At 52.0% G+C, this 19,478-nt stretch overlaps 3 protein-coding genes across 3 annotated transcripts; 2 read left to right on the forward strand and 1 right to left on the reverse strand.

Annotated features, from left to right (window-relative positions):
* The first annotated feature begins 359 nt into the window (after positions 1 to 359).
* Positions 360 to 3,221, forward strand: SMAC4_02359 (uncharacterized protein). Its single transcript, XM_003350640.2, has 2 exons — positions 360 to 1,713; positions 1,789 to 3,221. The coding sequence occupies exons 1-2, from the start codon at positions 722 to 724 to the stop codon at positions 2,045 to 2,047; spliced, it is 1,251 nt and encodes a 416-aa protein (XP_003350688.1). The 5' UTR covers positions 360 to 721; the 3' UTR covers positions 2,048 to 3,221.
* A 7,938-nt stretch (positions 3,222 to 11,159) lies between these two features.
* Positions 11,160 to 17,111, reverse strand: SMAC4_02360 (uncharacterized protein). Its single transcript, XM_003350641.2, has 4 exons — positions 16,799 to 17,111; positions 12,033 to 16,718; positions 11,896 to 11,969; positions 11,160 to 11,833 (listed from the first exon to the last, which is right to left on the reverse strand). The coding sequence occupies exons 1-4, from the start codon at positions 16,978 to 16,980 to the stop codon at positions 11,670 to 11,672; spliced, it is 5,106 nt and encodes a 1,701-aa protein (XP_003350689.1). The 5' UTR covers positions 16,981 to 17,111; the 3' UTR covers positions 11,160 to 11,669.
* A 733-nt stretch (positions 17,112 to 17,844) lies between these two features.
* On the forward strand, positions 17,845 to 19,452 carry SMAC4_02361 (uncharacterized protein; the record flags this gene model as incomplete). Its single annotated transcript, XM_003350642.2, has 1 exon — positions 17,845 to 19,452. The coding sequence occupies one exon, from the start codon at positions 17,845 to 17,847 to the stop codon at positions 19,312 to 19,314; it is 1,470 nt and encodes a 489-aa protein (XP_003350690.1). The 3' UTR covers positions 19,315 to 19,452.
* Between the last annotated feature and the right edge of the window lie 26 nt (positions 19,453 to 19,478).

Below are 19,478 nucleotides of genomic sequence, written 5' to 3' on the forward strand. Positions count from 1 at the left end.
AATCACACACACTCTCTCTCTTTGCTAGCCTTACCTACCCCATGCGCAGCCACACCACCGCAAACCCCATGTCTCTACTCTCTAGTGAGAACGAGGTTGAGGTTCCACTTGCCTTGCTACATGCTGCCCATGTCTCTTCTTCTCATCCTTCGTACTGTGTGTGTAGTCAAGTCCAAGGTAGTAGGTATGTCGGCCCCTTGCCCAGTCATCTGCATCCCCATGATGCGCATCTAGCCCCCAGTTTCTATGGGGAAGCTCTCTGTATAGCAGCGCTTACTCCATTCTTAGCCAGGCAGAAAAGATGGTCCTATTACAGACGTGTATAAGACACCCTGGTTGTCTGCCTTGTCATCCACACCCGTTGTTCTGTGCTTCCACAGCCTGCCTCACATCTTAGGATCACCACTCCTTACCAGTAGTATACCAAATACTTGGCCCAACTCCCAATACAAGATCCGTGCCAACCGGCTACCATCCGCCCATCCCTATATCTGGCTCGCACCCCATCCTTTCATAAGGCAAAGCCCCCCTTGACTGCGTCTAACAACCCAATCGGACCCCCGGCACATCTTACTCGGCACCTTCCCCCCTAGTTTTCGCTCCCCAACAACAAAAACGTCCATCGTGTGTCATCGTGTCCATCTTCAGTCTTACGAATTCGTATATAATCGAACATCAGCCAACATCCTCCCACCCCCATCAACTAAAAAGATCCTCAACCATGGCTTTCACTCCACCATCTCTGACCAGGTCGCCCTCAACCCCCTCGCACAGCTACTGCCCTTCCGAAAGGTCTTCAGTTGATTATCCCTCGCCCGCCCAAGTGGAACAGCAATACAAGATCTCGTCCATATATGGTGACCAGTCCTGCTCCGTGACTTCGTCTATGGACCCGGGGTCATCACTACCGCCGCTTGAATCAATGGGTCAACCCGACTGGAACAGCACCGTCATCCTTCCTGCCTCCTCCGCCACCGGTATGCCTAGCATCCTCGCCGCAGAGTACGGGCCATATGCGGGTTATCTATACAGCCACGATGTTTACCACTCTCACCACGACGGGCATGCTCTTTCAACCTCTACGCCGCCGCCTTCCGGCCCGTCATCCCGATCTCCGATTCCACCTGCATCGAGGACGTCACTTTCCTACCATTCAAACACATCGATGGGTGGTCAACTAACACCGCGGGTTAAGATGGAGACAGAATATGGGTCAAGCATGGAAGTCTCTCATTACCCCTCGCCTCGTTCGATGAACACATCATACCCTTCAGACGGCGGCGCCTACACACACAACACCACAGGTTATCTCTCAGATGGAGGATCATCCTACCAGCCTCTCGAGCCCGAGTTCTATCCGGGCCCCGGAGCCGCGCAAACATCAGCTTTCCTCCAAAACGGACAACGATCCTACCGAGTGCCCCGTCCCAAGAGGCAACAACGACGCCTGACGACCAAGGAGGAAGCTAACTTTCAGTGTGAGGTCAAGGGGTGTGGGAAACTATTCAGCCGAAGCTACAACTACAAGGCGCATCTGGAAACGCACGCGCCGAACCGAGACTATCCCTTCCCCTGCCAGGAAGCTGGTTGCACCAAGAAGTTTGTTCGCAAAACCGATCTCCAGAGACATCATCAGAGCGTGCACTTGAAGGAGCGTAGCCACAAGTGCGATTACTGCAGCCGTCTGTTTGCTAGGAAGGATACTCTGCGAAGGTAAGCCCTCTTCCCTCTCCTCAGACCATCTCAATCCTTTTATTTCTCTATACTTACAACGTTCTTCCGCAATAGACACATGGAAGATGGTTGCTCCAAGCGCTTCGACATCGGCACTATGGATCTCCGACCAGAAACCTACGATAGCTTCGCACGACCTTCTTCCTCAGGCCCCATGAGTCAGCACTATCCCGGCCTTTCGTCATCCGCCAACAACATGGGTGGCCTCCCGCCTATGGCCATCCCTTCCCTAGGCCGCAGCGGCATTCTCTCATCGCTGCCGCCTTCTATGAGGGCTGATGGTGGCCACCAGGCCCATTCTTGGGGGAGGTGATTTACCTTGCCCTTACCCCAAGTTCCATTATGTGTGTATCAAAAGATGATTGAAGATTTTTCTTTTTATGTTTCGCTTCCTTTTTCCTTCCATGTCTAGGTTGCTGTGCTGGAGATACCAAAAGGAGGAATTTTAGGGAGAGCGCGACACATACTCTTCGCTCGCTTGTACGAATATTGTGCTACTTTCTCTCTGTTCTGTTCGCCATTAGCGGGGAAAGGTTTTTTGTATCTGTTTTGATCGTTTCTGTTTTTCTTCTTCTTGTTTATCATGCAACGATTCATAAAGAGAGGTCCATCAGCCATGAATGGACGGACGGTTTTTTGGTTTGGTTTTCACTTGTTCAGGGCGGTCGGTTGGTTAGTTGGTCGGTCGGGCATAGAAACAATACACGGGTTACAGCGCGCGGGCGGCAGAGTTCTTGATTTTGTTTATCATTGTTTTTTTGTTTTTTTTCCCATCTTTCGCATGCAAGTTTACATTTAGCGTTCGGTTTCTTGTTACAAAGTTATCTTTCTCTTCTCGTCATTCGTTAGCATAGCTCAGCTTTCTCTTTCTGTCTATTTACCTCTGTTCTTTCGCCGGTACCACCAAATTTCTCTGCTTACTTTACTTCACCTTCTATCATGTCTGAACGAACAACGGCACACACTACTCCTCTTGTTTACTTCTGCACATATCTTACTCATGACAAATGCTGCGCATTAAGGAAACGAATAGACAGAAATACATACACACATTATCAGACCTCATTGTGATTCAACAGTTACACGAACTGTGCCCAAAGCCTGCCAAGACCTGCTGCTCCTTACCTTCCCTTCAATCACGAAATCTCTGAAAATAACAAGATGAAACAAGAAAAAAGGAAAGAGAAAAAGAAAGTTTGCGCGCCAACAACAAGCGCCTAACAAGCAAGCAAGCAAAGCAAAGTAAAGTGAAGTAAAGTGAAGCAGCACGCCGTTAAGATCCAAAAGGCCGGTTCGGCGTGATATGTACCTATGTAAGGAAGGTCAGGAAGGGTAAGTTAGGTTAGATCAGGAAGGAGGGGTAGGTATCGTTTGGCTTACATATGACCGACGATATGACAGAACACCGAAAGGTTGCTAGGTTCCGATGTTTGATTGCTCATCAGTCTCATCATATTCCATTGCGAATTATGTATCAGTTCGTCACAGGTTGTTTTGAATCCCAACTCGTCAGGGCAAGCTCGCACTTCTCTTCCCCCACTTTCGGACCTGGGAATGAAGGTTTAAGACACTATCACTGCCACTGGGCAACCTGGAGCAACCTGGAGCAACGTGACTGCCCTGTCTCCGTGTAAAACACGTGTTGTCTAGACCTAGTCGGTATTATTTCTTTTGCTAGAGAATTCTGATTTCAAATACAGCCACTAGTCTACTATGGCACAATCCAATCTTGACTAGGTAGGCACGCGGATCTATCCCCGTCGGTACCGACATGGTGGGAAGAAAGAAACCTTAATGAATGACGCCCTGCAGTGAACGCTCAGCCACGGAATATCTTATGGGTTATTTTTGCCGGTGTTTCGACGTTTTTGGGGTGGCTTAAGGCACTACCTTTGCCCTGCAGGGCAGCGTGGTGGTAAAAAATCATCTCTTTCTTTAGCGGGGCATTAGGTAAGAGGTGGGAGAGTAAGCCGCTCGGTACGCTTAGTTATCTTATGGGATGTCACTGAAAGAGTGAAGATACACTCACTCCACTTTGCTCAGAGGGTGTTAAGACTTAAGAGAACTACTTACAATCTGCCGTGGATTTTCTTTTCTTCTTCAACGCCTTGATTTTGCCTTATTTGAGATTCTCGGTGCCGAATGGCTTTTTTTTGCTCCCCGTTAGTGTCTAACGAACAACGTGTTGAGGCTCTGTGGTGTTTTGCTTCTTTGTCGCTGCTTACAATACCAAGAGCTTCAAGGAACTCGTCTTCTTGTTCGTGATCGTAGCTTGGGGGACTGATTGCTGATAAACCAACCTAGAAGGTATGTAAGAGCTACTTAGCTCAAGGGGGTGGCTTGGAACTGTCCGAACGAAGTGTAGAAGCACCTTACTTCCTAGTCAGTGCGAGTCTTCTCTTCCCACCAACTCTAGACTCAGACCTGGATAAACTGTCGGGTTTGGTAAAGGGTAAAGAGCTAAAGATGATAAGAGAAATATCCCGAGCCACAAGCAGGGAACAATGCACCGGGCCCGCGATGAGATGAGATGAAGTTGGTCCTTGACTTGCCTTACTGGTTTGACGACAAGGAGAAAAGGCCCTAGACTGGGACTAGGGGATTGTGATAGTGATGATGTTGACGATGCTCATGGTTACGGTGGTAGTACACAAGACTAGAGGTACCATTCCCAGGGACTCGGGTGGCTTAGAGGCCGCTGAATGGTTCGGTGTACATACAGAGGCCGGGGGCCGCGGGGCGGGAGACCGGTGGAACAGACCGACCGACGACCAGACCCACCGAGGGGCCAACGTGATTGATGTGATATACACTAGGCATGTAAGTAACGTTGTAAACTCTAAAGTGCCCATAATGGCCAGCAGTACCCTGTGTAAGTTTGATAGCATGCACACAGGGAACAGGGCAATATGGGGAGACTAGGTATTCCGTACCTGATTCTTCGCTGACTTTGCATCGGGCCCGGCTTCGTATTATCGTCAGCACCTTGTTATCAACCAACAAAACGCTCGATCACCGATATTAGGTTCTTGGGTGTTGGACTTTCATCGTTGCAAAGGGCGTTCAACAGTTCTTGATTCGTCGCTGGTGCGAAGATTGGAAGGTGCTCAGGGGTGGGGGCCAAAAACATGATGAGTGGAAAAAGGACCACACATGCTCCAGAGTAACTTCTGCCCACGCGGCCGCCGAGGTCACATTTGATTATTCGGACTTTTTTGATTCGACCTGAGCAGGTCATTGGTGGTAATGCTCACTCGCGTTTAGGAGCCAGTCAACTGCGGGGTCGTCGGATCGTCGCATTCAGCACAGGGAGGACTTGTGATGACCTTGGTGGGCTTGGTAGGACTCGATTGCGAGGATGACGAACGCCCGGCAGGCAACGGGGCGGGAGGTGCGGGAATTCCGAGGGCGTCCTCAGGGCATCCATTGTCTTGAGGGTGACGCAATAGGTTGAATGGAGGAAGACTCAGAATGATCATTCGGGGTGTTGATTGAATCCAATGTCAGTGGTCAAAAGGCGCATATGCTCAAAGGGCTGCTGTATCTTGCTGTAAGTCATCTGTTAGCGCACGGCAGCGCACCAGTGAGGCGCTGAAAGGCGGAAGCAGTGGTGATTAGACGATGCAAGGGTCGGACCGCCATTTTACTGTAAAGTGTACCTAATCGCTGTGCAGAAAGGCGGGCATGCAGTTGGTTTACCTTGTCCTCAGTCATCTCCGCCTCGACGGGAGGTTTGTTTGGATGCATAATTGTTGGCTTTTGTTGGTGACAGGTAACGAAATGTGGAAGAATCACAAAGTGGAAGAAGCCAACTGGGCCGCCCTCCCGCCCTGTAGCGGCCCTGGTCTGTGCCCCACCCGCCGCAAACGAGGCCGGTTGGCCGGTTGATCGCCGGCGGTCCCCACACGGCGCAAGCGCCGCGGAGGCTGCGGCGGGGACGGGAACCTCCACAGCTCGGCAAAATCTCTCCACTCCGCGGATGAGGTGCCTTGCAGCCAAGTGGATACTGTAGCTCGGACGACAACCGGCGAGACGACATCGCTTCTTTCCCTCTTGTCAAATTCGATCCTGCTGTTATAAAACAGCCAGCAGATAGGGAAGGGATATCACATCTCGCCTCCCACTTGACGACCAACAAATGAGTCAAGCCAGTTTTTGTTGCCCAATCACCCCACGGCATGAGGTCAGGTGGACTCCGCCATCGTCTTGCCAAATCCATACATCCACTCGAGCTCGACTCTCAACAGAAAGTCCATAAGTCCCAACTCAGCCAACTTTTGACCTACCATTCTACACAAAAAATACAACACACCATTGCGACGATCGAATGCAACTTCCTAAACCGCTCGCAGCATCTGGCACCACCACTGCACCCATCACGAACTGAACTCGCAATCGCAATGCGCAACCCAACCTGCCATTAAACAGCTGCCAACCTTCTTTTTTCAGCTCTGCGGTCTGCGGACACCCGAGCCGGGATGGTAATGTAGTGTACCGTTCCCGTCCGGAACTCAGCCTTATGATAGATGATGCTGTCTGTCGAACGAGAAAGCACAAGGCCAAAAACGCGGCCGTGACACCGCCATGATGCAGTGGTATCATGATATTGCCGGTCAAAATAACAGCTAGGCAGCTACTTTATGTTCTTCTCTTTAGTTCCTTCGTCCCAATCACTTAGCCGTCGCAAGTCTAAGCCTCCCACTCAACTCGCCTCATCCTTGTCTTCTCACACAAGTTTTGGCCCCCAACGCCATTGGTTCACTTACTATGCAGTAGGTTGTGAGCAATGTGAGGGTACCACTCGCCTATCATCCACCAACCACGAGGCCGAATGTTCAATTGCCGATAGGTAATAGTAAAAGGTCAGTAGGTGCTCCAAAAATGGGTAAAGCTCAAGAGTTGATTTCCCGTTGTTGTTATCTCAGGGTATCATTCTCTCCTCGTTGTTTTTCCTACTTATTTTTCCATCTGTTTCTAGGTTGTTGCTGATCCTTTTCTGGGAGGTTATTTCCAACTACGCTACTGATGCGGGCTTTTAGTTGGAACCAAAACAAAAAGCCCTTTTTAAACTCGCCGCAGCAGCGTTATGATTGGCCCAACAGCCGCCGTGATGAACGCATGGGGTTGCACGGCATTTGTGCGGCACCGTGTGCCCTCTCTTTCTTGGCTTGGCTACCTTAGCCTTGGCTTACCACCAACCATACCCGGCAGTCCGGCCAGACGCACACGAGCGAGCCAGCGAGGGAAAGGGATCGGGCTTCCACCATTTGTCCTTCCGCCATTTGTCCTTCCTTTCCTCACTCATCTTCCGTCGGCGGATGGCCCTGGTCTTCTCGCTTCTTCTTCCCCCGTTTTCCATCACAAGGAACTTTGCTATCGCTATTTCGACTGTAATGAGCTTACTGATGGATCCTATGTATCTAGGCTGGAAGCAAATGACTAACGCGGACAAACAGAAGACGACTGACTGACTGACTGAATGAGATGTCAAGATGCGGATGCGGGGCGGCGAGCACAAAATGATGACGATACCTCCCTCCCTTCCAGGGCATGTTCACTTCGTTTCCAACAATCAGCTCCAGGTGCTTACTGCGTACTGCCGTACGAGGGTATAATACGCACTTATTCCCTCTATCATAGTAGGGCAACAACCCAAAGGTACACCGTGCTTGGTACGGTGGGTGGTATCTGCATCCCATCCTTTATGGCACCGTCTTATCAGCCCAGTGAGAGCTTCCATCGCTGCTTCTAGAAGGTCTATATCAGCGAATGATATGGGCTAACCTGGCCTCTTGAACGGCAACCTCGCTGTAGGTGGGCGCTCGTGGTTCTGCTGTGTGACAAGGAGCGTATACCGACCGTATCTCCATCCATGCCGGAATTGCTGGATCTTAGGACTTGGGATGGGGTAGATGCTGGTCAGTGATATTTCCTATTGACTTGAGTGTTCAGCAACCCAAATCACTCCTTTTGGTTCATGCTTCGGCACACATAAAACTTCAAAAAGATGAACAAAGGGGCGGTAAGAGAATCTGCGAGTAGTCAACCTCAGATCGTCCCGGTTTAAGAAGAGGGTGCGTCGGACTGCATTGGTGCCTACCATCGAGTATACCTTCCATTCCATTTAACGTGACATTGGTAGTTCCTGTCGCTCAGCATCGCTGCTCTCTTAGGTGGTTATACAGCCATCAAGAAGCTACTGCAGTGCTGTAGTGGTGTCCCTTATTTAAGGAACCAAAACACCGAGGGAATTGGGTGTGCGTGAGACCCAAAGGGTCTCCAGCCAACCAGATGCTGACCACCGACAAGCCGGGAAAAGCGGTGCTACGGAGACAGAGAAGAGATGGCCGGCCTGCTGACACAAATCCTCGATTGGGCCAAAAACGTGCCTCAAATAGACGAGCCATTAACAGGAAACTCCGAATCTGTATCATCGTGCTGACGGCCAAGTGATCAAGAATTGCTACAGAGTCCTGTCGATTTCTTTTCGTACAGCACCCTACCTCTACCTTTTGTGGAGGTACTTGTCGCTCTCCGGAAGGTACCAGCGAAGGGACCTCGCAGCCCATCTCGCTTGACATACACACAATGAGGGCAAAATACCCCCTGCTTTCCTGGTTACAATGGTGCGCTGTAGGCATATACTTTGCATCCCACCACTGTGACAAGCCTCAAGCAAAAGGACCTGGCCTTGTTAACTGGGAAAAAAGCACGGATATATCCGCTTCAAGCGAGGCAAAGGATGCAGCACCATCTTGATATGGGTGTTGCAGCATAGATGATGAGGCTGAAACGTTCATTGTTGGCAAACATTTACATGTATCTGGCAGGCAGGCAATACGGCATCGATTGTGTGTTGACACGTGGCTGTTGTCTGAGAGTCCAGATGCGATCTTTTCATGACCATGAGTTTGGGTTGATACTGCGTTTGTTTCTCTCTGCCTTCGCTACACCACCACACATCCACAAACTGAACTCTGGCTGTCTAGAGCCGGCAAAGAAAGTCCCTTTGGTTATCTACGCCAGAAATTGCCACTGTGAAGGAACAAATCGTTGTAAAATCGCGACTCAAACCTTCGGGTCATGCCTTCCCCGGACTGGCAGTCGGAGGTTATACTTACCGGAAGGAGGGACGGAGAACAAATAGGAAAGAGACCGGAAGGACCTGCCAGGCACTCCATGTCCTCTTCGGACAGGCGTCGAAACAAGGCTAGAACTATGTACTTCTTCTTGGCTTGGTTCATCTTCGTTCACTTACAGTCCGCCCCCACTTCCGATCCTCTCTCCTCTTCCCTTGTTCGTTCCCTTTCATCTGTGGTAGACAGAGGTGTGCACCGATTTCCATCGATGCCATCCTTGATGCTCCATACCTGCGAAGGCACATCAAAATGCGAGCAGAACTCTAACGCCAGCACCAACGAGTAGTATTTCAGCTTCAACTCACATCCCACCCTCTTCAACTCCGATCAGTAATCGTAATCTACTACAGGCCTGGAGAAGGAGCAAGAAGGAGTCTGATAAAGTTCTGACAGCAGTGGCTTTGCCTCAGGAAAAGTCCCTACCTTACCTGCCTACCCTCACTAGTATACCCTCCCATGACAAGGTCACTGGATGCGAGCACCTAGAGGTATGCAAGAGGCAGGGCTCCAACTCCCCAATCTACACTTCTCTCTCTTCCTCCGTTCTCGTCTCCCATTCCCAACTGCATCGAACATCGCGCCTTCCTAGAAACCTAGACCCATCGCCACTCACGTACCTCACCCACCCTAGTCAAACCACTGACTGACGCGGAAGGAGGACAAGGACTTGGGCGGCACAGCGCGGGGCCCGGCGGGGAACTGAATCCTTTCGGAAGACAGGAACCGGTATATGGGAATCTAGAACTTTGAAGGTCCCGTCTGCACTGCACTGGTGCTAACCGGCGGTTAATGATAAGCGCCGAAGAGTGACGAGTGCTATCATGTCCCGCGCATGAAAAGGGCCAGACAGGCATCAGCCGGTGGATAGTAGCGGGTAGGTAGCAGGTGGGTAGGTAGATAGGTGTGCGGAAGCCTATTTCCGGTTAGGCTGTTTCGAGCAAGAGCTGGACGAGTGTCTTCCATGTGTCTTGTCTTGTTGGAACTTTGAACTGAAGTGGCTTGCTGGGGTGGATGACGAGTGTCGTGGTCAGCTCCTTTTCTTTTCCTGGCGGAGTCTTTTGGTCGACAATACATCAAACATCTGACATCACCGTGCCCCCAGCAGAACACTAAGAAAAAGAAAAAGGTCTAGTCTGGATCTGTCTTTGCAGTACGTGGTAACCATCTAACCTGGAAGAAGTGTGAGTGAGCTATCGTTGTCAAGCTTCACTCACTGTTTCCAACAACTCCCGCGGTCAGAGGATAGGTACGTCGTTCCTCGCACAACACCAAACCGGCTCGGACATACCGTAGGCACCTTGATCATCGCATAGAGTTGGTGTACAGCACCAGACAGGCAGAAATGTAAACATATCGTGCTCGATGCCGGTCGGTTGCTTGGAGGCAGTGCGGTGCGATGTGATGTCCAAAGTTCTTAGGAACATTCGTGCCTAGAGGTATGTCTGTAACAAAACCGCAGGTGACCAAAAACAAACAGCGTCGTAAATGCTCGCTCTCCCATTACAAGCCAGGTTACTACTACTACCACCACTACTACTACAACGTCAACCAGAGTTGGAAAAAGTTTGGTGCGGTTAATATGGGGTTTAATCTATTCAGCTGCGGTTCGGTTTCTTGTTTTTCTAGAAGGCTTCCATGCATAAGCTACCTTATGTATGTGACGGTTGGATGTTCAGGGATCTTGAGAGGTAGAAGGATCTCATGGTGATTGATTGGACTTGTGACCATGACCGCAATCTTCATGCTATTCCGCTCTCTCTTGACTTATTGTCTTTGTCCTAGGCTGCCTACATACGATACGGTACATACATACGTACCTCTACCGTAGACGGTAGGTAGGTAGGTAGCAACAACACAACACCGTTGCGTTGCAGACGTCCATCCATCCATCCATCAACATAACTGCCCGCCTACTGCCATTTGCTATGTGATAACCAACCACTCGCTAACCACACGGCAAACGGCACACGGTACACCGAACGTCCATGGCAGCCAGCCTATCACAATACGAGGTTTACCGAATCGGGTTGGAACGAGCACCGTAGCTAGGTACGTAACAAAAGGACCCGAGCCGTTTGTGAAGAGGCTATGCTCCTGTGTATAAGGTCAATAGATGATCGGCTAGATAGACCAAAAGCGAGGTATCAAGACCAACGGGAGGAGGCTGGCTGTGCGAGATAGTCGTTGTTGGTTTCGGTGTTGAATAACACGCTCTTCGGATAGAGTGGACAAGCATGCACACTTAACGTAGTGTCCTCATTTTTCTAACTACAGTAGTATGTAGGCTCTCTCTCTTTCTCTCTCCCATCGCCTCCGTCATAATGTTGCAAGAAGGAAACGGCTCACCTAGACGTGCTACCTCTTGAATCCTAAACCTCCTGTTAGCTCCCATTGTATGAGGGACCTAAGGTAGGAGAGGTTGGGAGAAAGGAGCAAATACCCATCTTTCAAGACTCCAATCTCATTCTGCAACCAACTGTGATTTGCTACCATCTGAGTTGCTGTATGACAAAAATCTAGAATTTCTTTTCTGAACCAACAATAATAAAGCAAAAACATTACAAAACACCAAAACCCAATTTTCGCCGCCAAATCAGGTGCAGGGGTGGGCTACCTATTCTACCAAATTCGAGTGATTGATGCATATTTCATTTCTCCATGTTTCCATCCATCCCTTTTTGTACACCACCCGGTGGATCATCAAATAAAACTAACAACATGCGATACGACATGACACGACACGACACGACACGACACGACATGGGATGACACGATACACCTACTCTCGAAGACAACTTATAGCTTGTGAGAGTGATGCTCAGTAGGCACTTTGGTGAGCACGTCGAACGAGCCGGTACCGGTGACGCCCAGCTTGCCGACGACGAGTCTGCCTGATGGGGTATCGAGGCTGTCCCAGTCGCCGTCGAGGACGGCATCCTTGAGGAAACCGACGGTGGTTTCTGTTGTGGAATGTCAGTGATAAAGTCCAAGCTATGGCTAGGAAGGAATGTTGATAACGTACCGTAACTCATCTTGGTGAATGGGGAGACGTTGCCTGTCAGACCCATACGGTTGAAAGGAGTGAAGCCACCGTTCCTGTAGATGTACTGGTCAGTAACCTGTTTCTCGTCGAGTTTGTGTCGGGAAGTGAAATTTTACCTGGTCATGAAGTCACCAATGAGGTTCAGATGGCGGGGGTCGACACCGATACCGTGACCCTTGAAGACACCGCTCAACTCACGAACAATGCTGTTTCTAGCGGCCTCAACACCGTAGATCTCGAGCATTTGGGCAATGTCGTTGGTCATGATCTTGTTGGGGTTGATGTAGTCGGCATACTGCTGCATGGCCTTGATGTTGGAGCCCTCGGTATGCACCATACGCTCATTGTTCTCCACGACGGATGTTGCAGTTCCAAGTCTGGGGATCTGCTGGATGAGCGCCTTCTTGACGGCCTCGGTGACGAGATTGAGCATGAGAATCTTGGGTGTCGCGGGATCGAACTCCAAGATCATCTCGCACCACTCGCCACCCTGCTCATCGCACTTGAAGCGGGCGACGAAGTCGTTCTTGTCCTTGATGCGGGTCTCGCGTGAACGGGACTTGTACACGGACATGTCACCATCGGCATTGCGGTCCTCGGGCTCTGGGCTACCACCGTAGCCCTCATCGTCGAACTCAAGTCTCTCCTCGCCCTCCTCCTCATCGTCGTCCGCGCGCTGCAGAGACTTCTGGATGGCATCATCATCGTCGTCGTTGGGGCCATAGGACACTGCCTCGTGCCTGTTGGCCCTGTGCTTGGCGTTGGTGGCGTCGTCATCACCGTCGTCATCATCCTCTGCGTCGCCGTCCTCGCCGATAGCACGCTCGCCGTCGGGCGCCGCCATCTCGACGGTGCCAACCTTGACACCAATCTCGGGAGTGGCAGCAGAGTTCTCCTTGTACTTCTTCTTGATCTCCTTCCTGGTGAGCTGACCAAGCAGTGGCACAAACTTCCTTTCGACAGTCGCAAGAACATCCGCGATCTCAATCGCATATGTCTTGCAGTACTCCTCAGATGGGAAGAAGCGCAGCCTGATCTCGAAGAGCTTGGCAAGAGGGTAGCCCAAGCCACGGCCCATCTTCTCCCTGACGGTAACCTCCTTGGTAACATCGGCCAGGGGAAGAATGCTGATGGACTTGGCAAACTGCTCGCAGTCGGCATCTGAGAGCTCCTCATTGGGGTAGAGCGTCATGGCAGGAGTCGAGATCTTGGAAGAAGCTGTCATAAGAATTTCACGAAGACGGGGAATACCCAGTGTGACGTTCTTGGCCGAGTGACCAGCCAAATGGAAGGTGTTCAGTGTCATCTGTGTAGAGGGCTCACCGACGGACTGACCGGCCACGATACCAACAGCCTCACCAGGCTCCACCATCGACCTGATGTACTTGGCTGCCAAGATCTTCTCGGCGGTCTTGCGGACAACGACGCCAGAAGAGTCACTCTTCTTCTCCTTGATCAAGCCATCCTTATTCTCCTTGACGTATTTGGTCATCTTCTCAAAGAAGTTCTCCGATGTGGCAAAAGCGTACAAGGCAGGGTCAACATCCGTCTGGATCGGATTGAGCGGGTTACGGGTACCCCTCGACTTGAGGGCAGCCTTCATCTGCTTAATCATTGAGTCCTTGTGCTCAAAGAGAGCCTGAGTGCCCTCTTCCGAGTAGTGGAGATGCGCCAGCTCAGACGTCATGTTTCGGAGAATAAACTCGAAATCGTTCAAGTACTTTTGCTTGGAGATATCGAGACCATCCTCACCGAACAGGAACTGAATGATGGAACCATCCGAGTCTCTGACCGAAGAGTCATAAGAAACCTTGAGGCCTTCCATACCCTTGATCAAACATCTCTGAAGGTAACCAGAACGCGATGTCTTGACGGCTGTGTCAATAAGACCCTCACGACCGGCCATGTGATGGAAGTAGTACTCTTGAGGACGAATACCAGTCAAGAAACGCTGGACGATGTAACCACCAGCTCTGGCATTGGTATCAAAGGGCTTGAAACTGGGAAGAGTCTTGCCGCTAACCATGACGGGGACACGTCTACCTTCCAAAACCTGCTGACCCAAGTTGCAGGAAATAAGGTTGGCGTTGACAGGAGAACCCTTAGCACCTGATGTTGTCATACTTTGCATTTGGTTCTTGGGGAACTTCTTTTGCAGACCAGCAGGCAAACATGTCTTGGTGATCTCGCTGGAGAGTTGGGCGCAGCGTTGGTTCATCAAAAGATCCAAGTTCTCTTGCTTCTTGTCGTTACGCATGACTTCCTCCAAGCGTTGCAAAAGAAGGGGATCTTCAGGAGTAGGCTTCTGCTCCTCAAGCGACACATACTTGGCGGCAACCTCGAGACCGATGTCGGCGGCGGCCTTGATCTTCTCCCTCCGGTCTGCCTCTCCCTTGGGCGTCATTACTAGATCGTCCATGCCGCACGAGAAGGCAACCATGGCCAGGTAGCGGGTGAGGAGACGACCCATGCAACTGAGGAGCTTGCCGGCAGCTGAGGGGCCATAGACTTCGTGAATCGAGTGAATGAAACCACCACTGCTGGGACCCAGCTGGGACTTGTCGAGAATACCGGTGACAAACTCGCCATCACGGAAAGTGACCTGGCCTTCTTCTGGGGCGTGGTCACCCCACTGATGAGCCTTGACTTGTGTAGAGCCGTTCATCCAGAGGTCGCCGCAGTTTGGTGGCTTGATGTTCTTGAGGATTGTGGTAATGACTTGCTTGCCCGTCCAGCGGGGGACCGGCTTGATGATCGCCGGTGGTACAAGCTCAATCTTGTCCCCCATAATGTGACCACTCTCGGGCCGGAGAGCGGCGTAGATGAGTTGGTGGTAGTTGGCGCGATCGAAGAAAGTGTCCTTGTTACAGAGAATAACGGAAACGGACAAATGATCCTGAATAAGACCACGAAGAGGCTTGCCAGCAGTGCCGGAGATGTACTGGTGGTCAGTGTCGGCGAGCTGAAGGGCCTCAGCACGCGCAATCTCGTTCTGGGGGAAATGCATGTTCATCTCGTCACCATCGAAATCGGCGTTGTAGGTGTTGCAGTTGGCGTAGTGCATACGAATCGTCTTCTCGCCCGGCAGCACTCTGACTCTGTGACCCATGATGGAGGGCTTGTGAAGGGTGGGCTGACGGTTCATGAGGACGACATCACCATTCGTGAGGTGGCGGTGGACCTTCTTGTTGCGAACTCCGCTGAAGTTGTTGTTGGTAGGGGCCAAGAGCTGGTTGGCAAGGGCATGGCGCTCATCTTCGGACTTGTTCCTCAAGTTGACGATTTGGCCGTTCTCCATCTCGATCGCAGAGGCACCGGGCCACCTTTCCATACCGTTGATGACTGCATTCCGGAGGTCGTTGTAGTTGTGGCTCGTTACCGGTTCGGGGTAGGTGAGCTTCCTGGCGAATACCGGAGGAACACCGATTTCGCTGGTCTCGATGTTGGGATCGGGAGAGATGACGGATCTGGCGGCAAAGTTGACACGCTTGCCCATCATGTTCTTACGGAAGAGACCCTCCTTCTTCTCTAGCTTCTGTTTGATACCGTCCTCGTTGCGCTTTCCAGCAGCACCCTGGACGGGGTTCTTATCGCGATCGATCAAGGAGTTGACGGCATCTTGGAGCTGCGTCCACGCTTGGTAGAGCGCGTTGATATCCCTGGCTCGGCGTCCGTCTTCGGGGGCGTTACCCTTTGCGGTCTCGGAAACCTCGCGGGAGATCTGGGCGACCATAGACGACCCTCTGAGGATCAGCTTGTAGAGACTGTTTTGCTGGGCTTCCGTTACTTGGTCGCCCATTCTAGCCTCGGGTCTGAATTTGTTGGGAGGGACGAGGAGGGTCTGGATGAAGAACATGTCGGCAGTCATGGGCTTCGCGTGCTTGGGACGAGGCTTGGAGCTGAACAGGAGGGCCATAATCTCCTGCTCTTTCTGGAAAAGGAAGTTTAACCTCTCCTTGACCTCGAGAGAGCTGATGTATCTCTGGGGAAGAGCCCTCTTCTCAGCTTTCTCCTTCGTCTTGGACTTGCTGCCCGCGTCGGTCATGACAACGTCGCCGTTCTCGTCGAGCTCTTCGCCCTCACCTTCGCTGTTGTCGGATTCGCTCGCTGTCGACTCGATATCGGCGACTCCCTCGTCATCATCGTGATCCTTCTTCTTGCCGCCCTTCATGGCCAGCGCATCGGCACGCTTCCTTCCAGCCTGGGCCATGGCGGCCTTCTCCTTCTGTGTGAGGTCGCGCTCGAAAATCTTCGTGTACCGATCCTTGCGGTAGACGGGAGAGATGCCGTCGCAGGTCCTGCACTTCTTGTCCTTGATGATGGCAGCCAGGAACTCCTTGACGAGAGCCCTGCGCATGTCGGCGGCGCCTTCGTGCTTGCCCTTGTTAATGTCGCGCATAGTGACTTTAGTTCGGTGCTCACGAAGAACATTGCGGACGTATGCTTCCCGTTGGCGGATGGTGCTATCGTTCAGGTTGTTTCCCTCCTCTTCGGCCTCGTCATCCTCCATGTCGGGCACGTCGGCCAGCTGGAATTGGCGAATGGTGGAACCGAACTCGCTTTCGCCGAAAGAGTCGATCATCTGGGCCTCCTTGAGAAGACCGCACTGCAGCAGACGGAGCATGCAGGAGTAGCGGTGGATTTCCCTCCGGGGCAGGCGGAACCGATGGCAGTAGACACATTGCGCGCGGAGCAGACGGTATGCTTGGTCCATGAAGACGGGGTGGTAGACGGGCACGGGGAGCTCGATATGACCGGGATGGCCGGGACATTGCGACTGGCCAAGGTTACATGTTGTGCAGCTATTCACAGAAAATCACATCAGTCAACACCACTGTTCATATCACCAACCTTCAAATTGACAGGGACGGGGGAGTCTCACAGTGAGTCGCCCCAAGAGCCCAAGGCAGGGTCATAGAGACCGCCAGGGACGGGGTTCAGCAGAGTGTCGAAGGTGCTCTCATTCTCGATCTTGCGCACCGAGATGGCGCGGATCTCGTTCTCAGTCAGGAACTGGAACTCGACGCTGTCCAGAGAGGACGACACGGGCTGCGAAATATTCATGGTGGGCAATGGTGGTGTGTGTGGTTACGGATTCGAGATCCTTAAAATCCCATGGCGAGGATGTTTTGTCTGAAGAGTGGCCGCAGGCAAGCATGCACAGTCGGGGTGGACAGCGGCAACTTGCGAGGCCAAAAACTTCAAAAAAAAAAGAAGATATCGAGTACAAATTGAGCCTTCAGGGTGTTTACCAGCCAAAAGCCTTTCGCTATGTGCCACTGCTGCAGTCAATCACAGTCTGCAGCTTCGCCTATTAGTGGGGACTTGAAGATGGAGCTTGCGCGAAAGAATATTTTTTGGCGGTCGCGGCTGGCAGAAACTGGTTGCTACGCCTGTGGGGAACCCGCACCTCGGTGGGCGGTGGCTGGCTTGGCTCGACCGGCGGGGACTCCATTCGCTGGACCCATGGGATTCAACTGAACATTGCAGTGACAGTAACAGTGAGTGCACTGCAGTCAGTAGCGGTTCAAGCGTCCCAGTCTTTCACGTTCAATCCGTTCGCTTTCCAGGCAGCCCACTCCGTTCCCTGTCATCTTTTATCAATCGTCACTGCAACTCCACGTTTTTGTTTGGTTTCCTCAACTTCAACTTCACATCAACTTTCCATCACGACGGAATCTTAAAACTCCGGGAACCATCAAGGCCGGGACTTGACAGGGCAATCTGAATTCGATATTGCAAACCCCATCCATCAACCCGTCATCAGTTCAACCACCAACCAACCACCTTACTAGAGTTCGACCCCAATCCCAATCCCAATCCCGACCTTCGTGCCTTGTCACGACATCCCAGCAAGGCCATTGACCTCTTTCTCTGTCGCTCGGCAACCCGACTCTTTCTTTCTATCAGACAGCATTGCACATCAAAATGGATCGAGGACAGCCAAGTGGGCTCGGCCCCCGCCATGACGCGACATCACGAGTCCAGAAACCCGAGTCGGCCGCCGATCGGATGGCCGCACTCAAGGCCCGAGTCGCTGCAGCAGTCGGAGGCGCCAAAGCCAAGGGCGGCTTGAACACACCACTCCATCCTGCGCTTGCAGATCTCGGCGCACCCATCAAACCCGGTGACTCTCTCGCGGCCGCTGCAGCAGGTCGTCGAGCCGCTCAGAAAGTCGCAGACTCATTCAACAGGAAAGAACATCGAACACCTTCGGCAACAACAACAGGCCAGCCCCGAGCCAACCCCTACCTAGACACTAGCAGTCATGGACCACAAGGCAAGCCCAAAGAGCCCCGGCAGCTCATCTTCAACCAGAAGGGCAAATACATTGCCCAGGCGAATGCGCTACGGAGACAGGCCGCCTTGGAGGAGATGAAGAAGAGGATCGCCGAGCAGGCTAGGAAAGCAGGATTGGACGAGGATCGAGACATCGAAAAGGCCTTCGTTATCGAGGCGCCCCCAGATGTGGAATGGTGGGATCAGGGCCTTATCGACGGCAACGACTACAGCAACATTCCCGACTCGATAAAAGTCAACACCCCCGATAGCGTCGTTACCATCTACATCCAGCACCCAGTTGCCATTGAGCCACCCCAAGACAAACTTGCGACTGAAGTTAAACCCATGTACCTCACACCCAAGGAGCAGGCGAAGCTCCGTCGCCAACGCCGCATGATGGAGCTCAAGGAGAAGCAAGCCAAGATCCGTCTCGGTCTGGAACCGGCCCCGCCACCCAAGGTCAAGAAGTCGAACCTGATGCGTGTGCTGGGAGAGGAAGCCGTCAAGGACCCGACGGCCGTCGAGGCACGCGTCAACCGCGAAATCCAGGAGCGGTTTGACAAGCACATGCAGGAGAACGAGGAGCGCAGGCTCACAAAGGAGCAACGGCACGAGAAGCTTGCTCAAAACCAGCAAAAGGACGTCCAAAAGGGCGTCCATACGCTTGTCTTCAAGATCGGCAGTCTCGCCAATGGCAAGCACCGCTTCAAGATTGGGCAAAACGCCCAGCAGCACGCGCTTACAGGCGCGTGTATCATGCATCCCAAGTTCTGCCTGGTTATCGTGGAGGGTGGCGAGCACAGTGTCAATGCGTACAAGAAGCTGATGATGCGCCGTATCGACTGGACCGAGAGTGTGCCCTCGTTGGACAAGGAACCCAGCGCGTCCGGCGCGGCGGTGAGGGATTGGTTGAAGGCGGAGGATGAACAAGGCATGCTGAAGGACTTGTCGAATAACAAGTGCCAACTCATATTTGAGGGCGAGTCCAAGACCCAGTCATTCAAGAAATGGAGCAGTAAAGTGTGTGAGACGGACCAGGAGGCCAGAGAGTTCTTATCTCAGATGAAGATGGAGAACTTTTGGACGCAGGCAAAGAACACCCCGAGCCATGTATGAGTTCCGGTATAGTGTAAATGGAGGATACAGTACACTTCTTTCACCAATCTGGTGATGAACTGACATGGTTGGCCGAGAAGAGAAAGGGTACCATTGTCCCTCTGGTATATCAGTGAAAAGCACGAATAAACATGTTTAAGAGTATTGAGTAAAGTTTACTTCCT

The sequence above is a fragment of the Sordaria macrospora genome, chromosome 5 (assembly GCF_033870435.1).
Source record: "Sordaria macrospora chromosome 5, complete sequence".
NCBI lineage: Eukaryota > Fungi > Ascomycota > Sordariomycetes > Sordariales > Sordariaceae > Sordaria > Sordaria macrospora.

Excerpts from the sequence above, each read along its gene's own strand:
- SMAC4_02360 (XM_003350641.2), bottom strand. The coding sequence starts at position 16,980 with ATGAATATTTCGCAGCCCGTGTCGTCCTCTCTGGACAGCGTCGAGTTC. Across the intron at positions 16,719-16,798 it reads GGCTCTTGGGGCGACTCACT|CTGCACAACATGTAACCTTG; the intron begins GTGAGACTCCCC and ends TTCTGTGAATAG. Across the intron at positions 11,834-11,895 it reads ATTCACCAAGATGAGTTACG|AAACCACCGTCGGTTTCCTC; the intron begins GTACGTTATCAA and ends ATTCCACAACAG.
- SMAC4_02359 (XM_003350640.2), top strand. The coding sequence starts at position 722 with ATGGCTTTCACTCCACCATCTCTGACCAGGTCGCCCTCAACCCCCTCG. Across the intron at positions 1,714-1,788 it reads AGGAAGGATACTCTGCGAAG|ACACATGGAAGATGGTTGCT; the intron begins GTAAGCCCTCTT and ends CTTCCGCAATAG.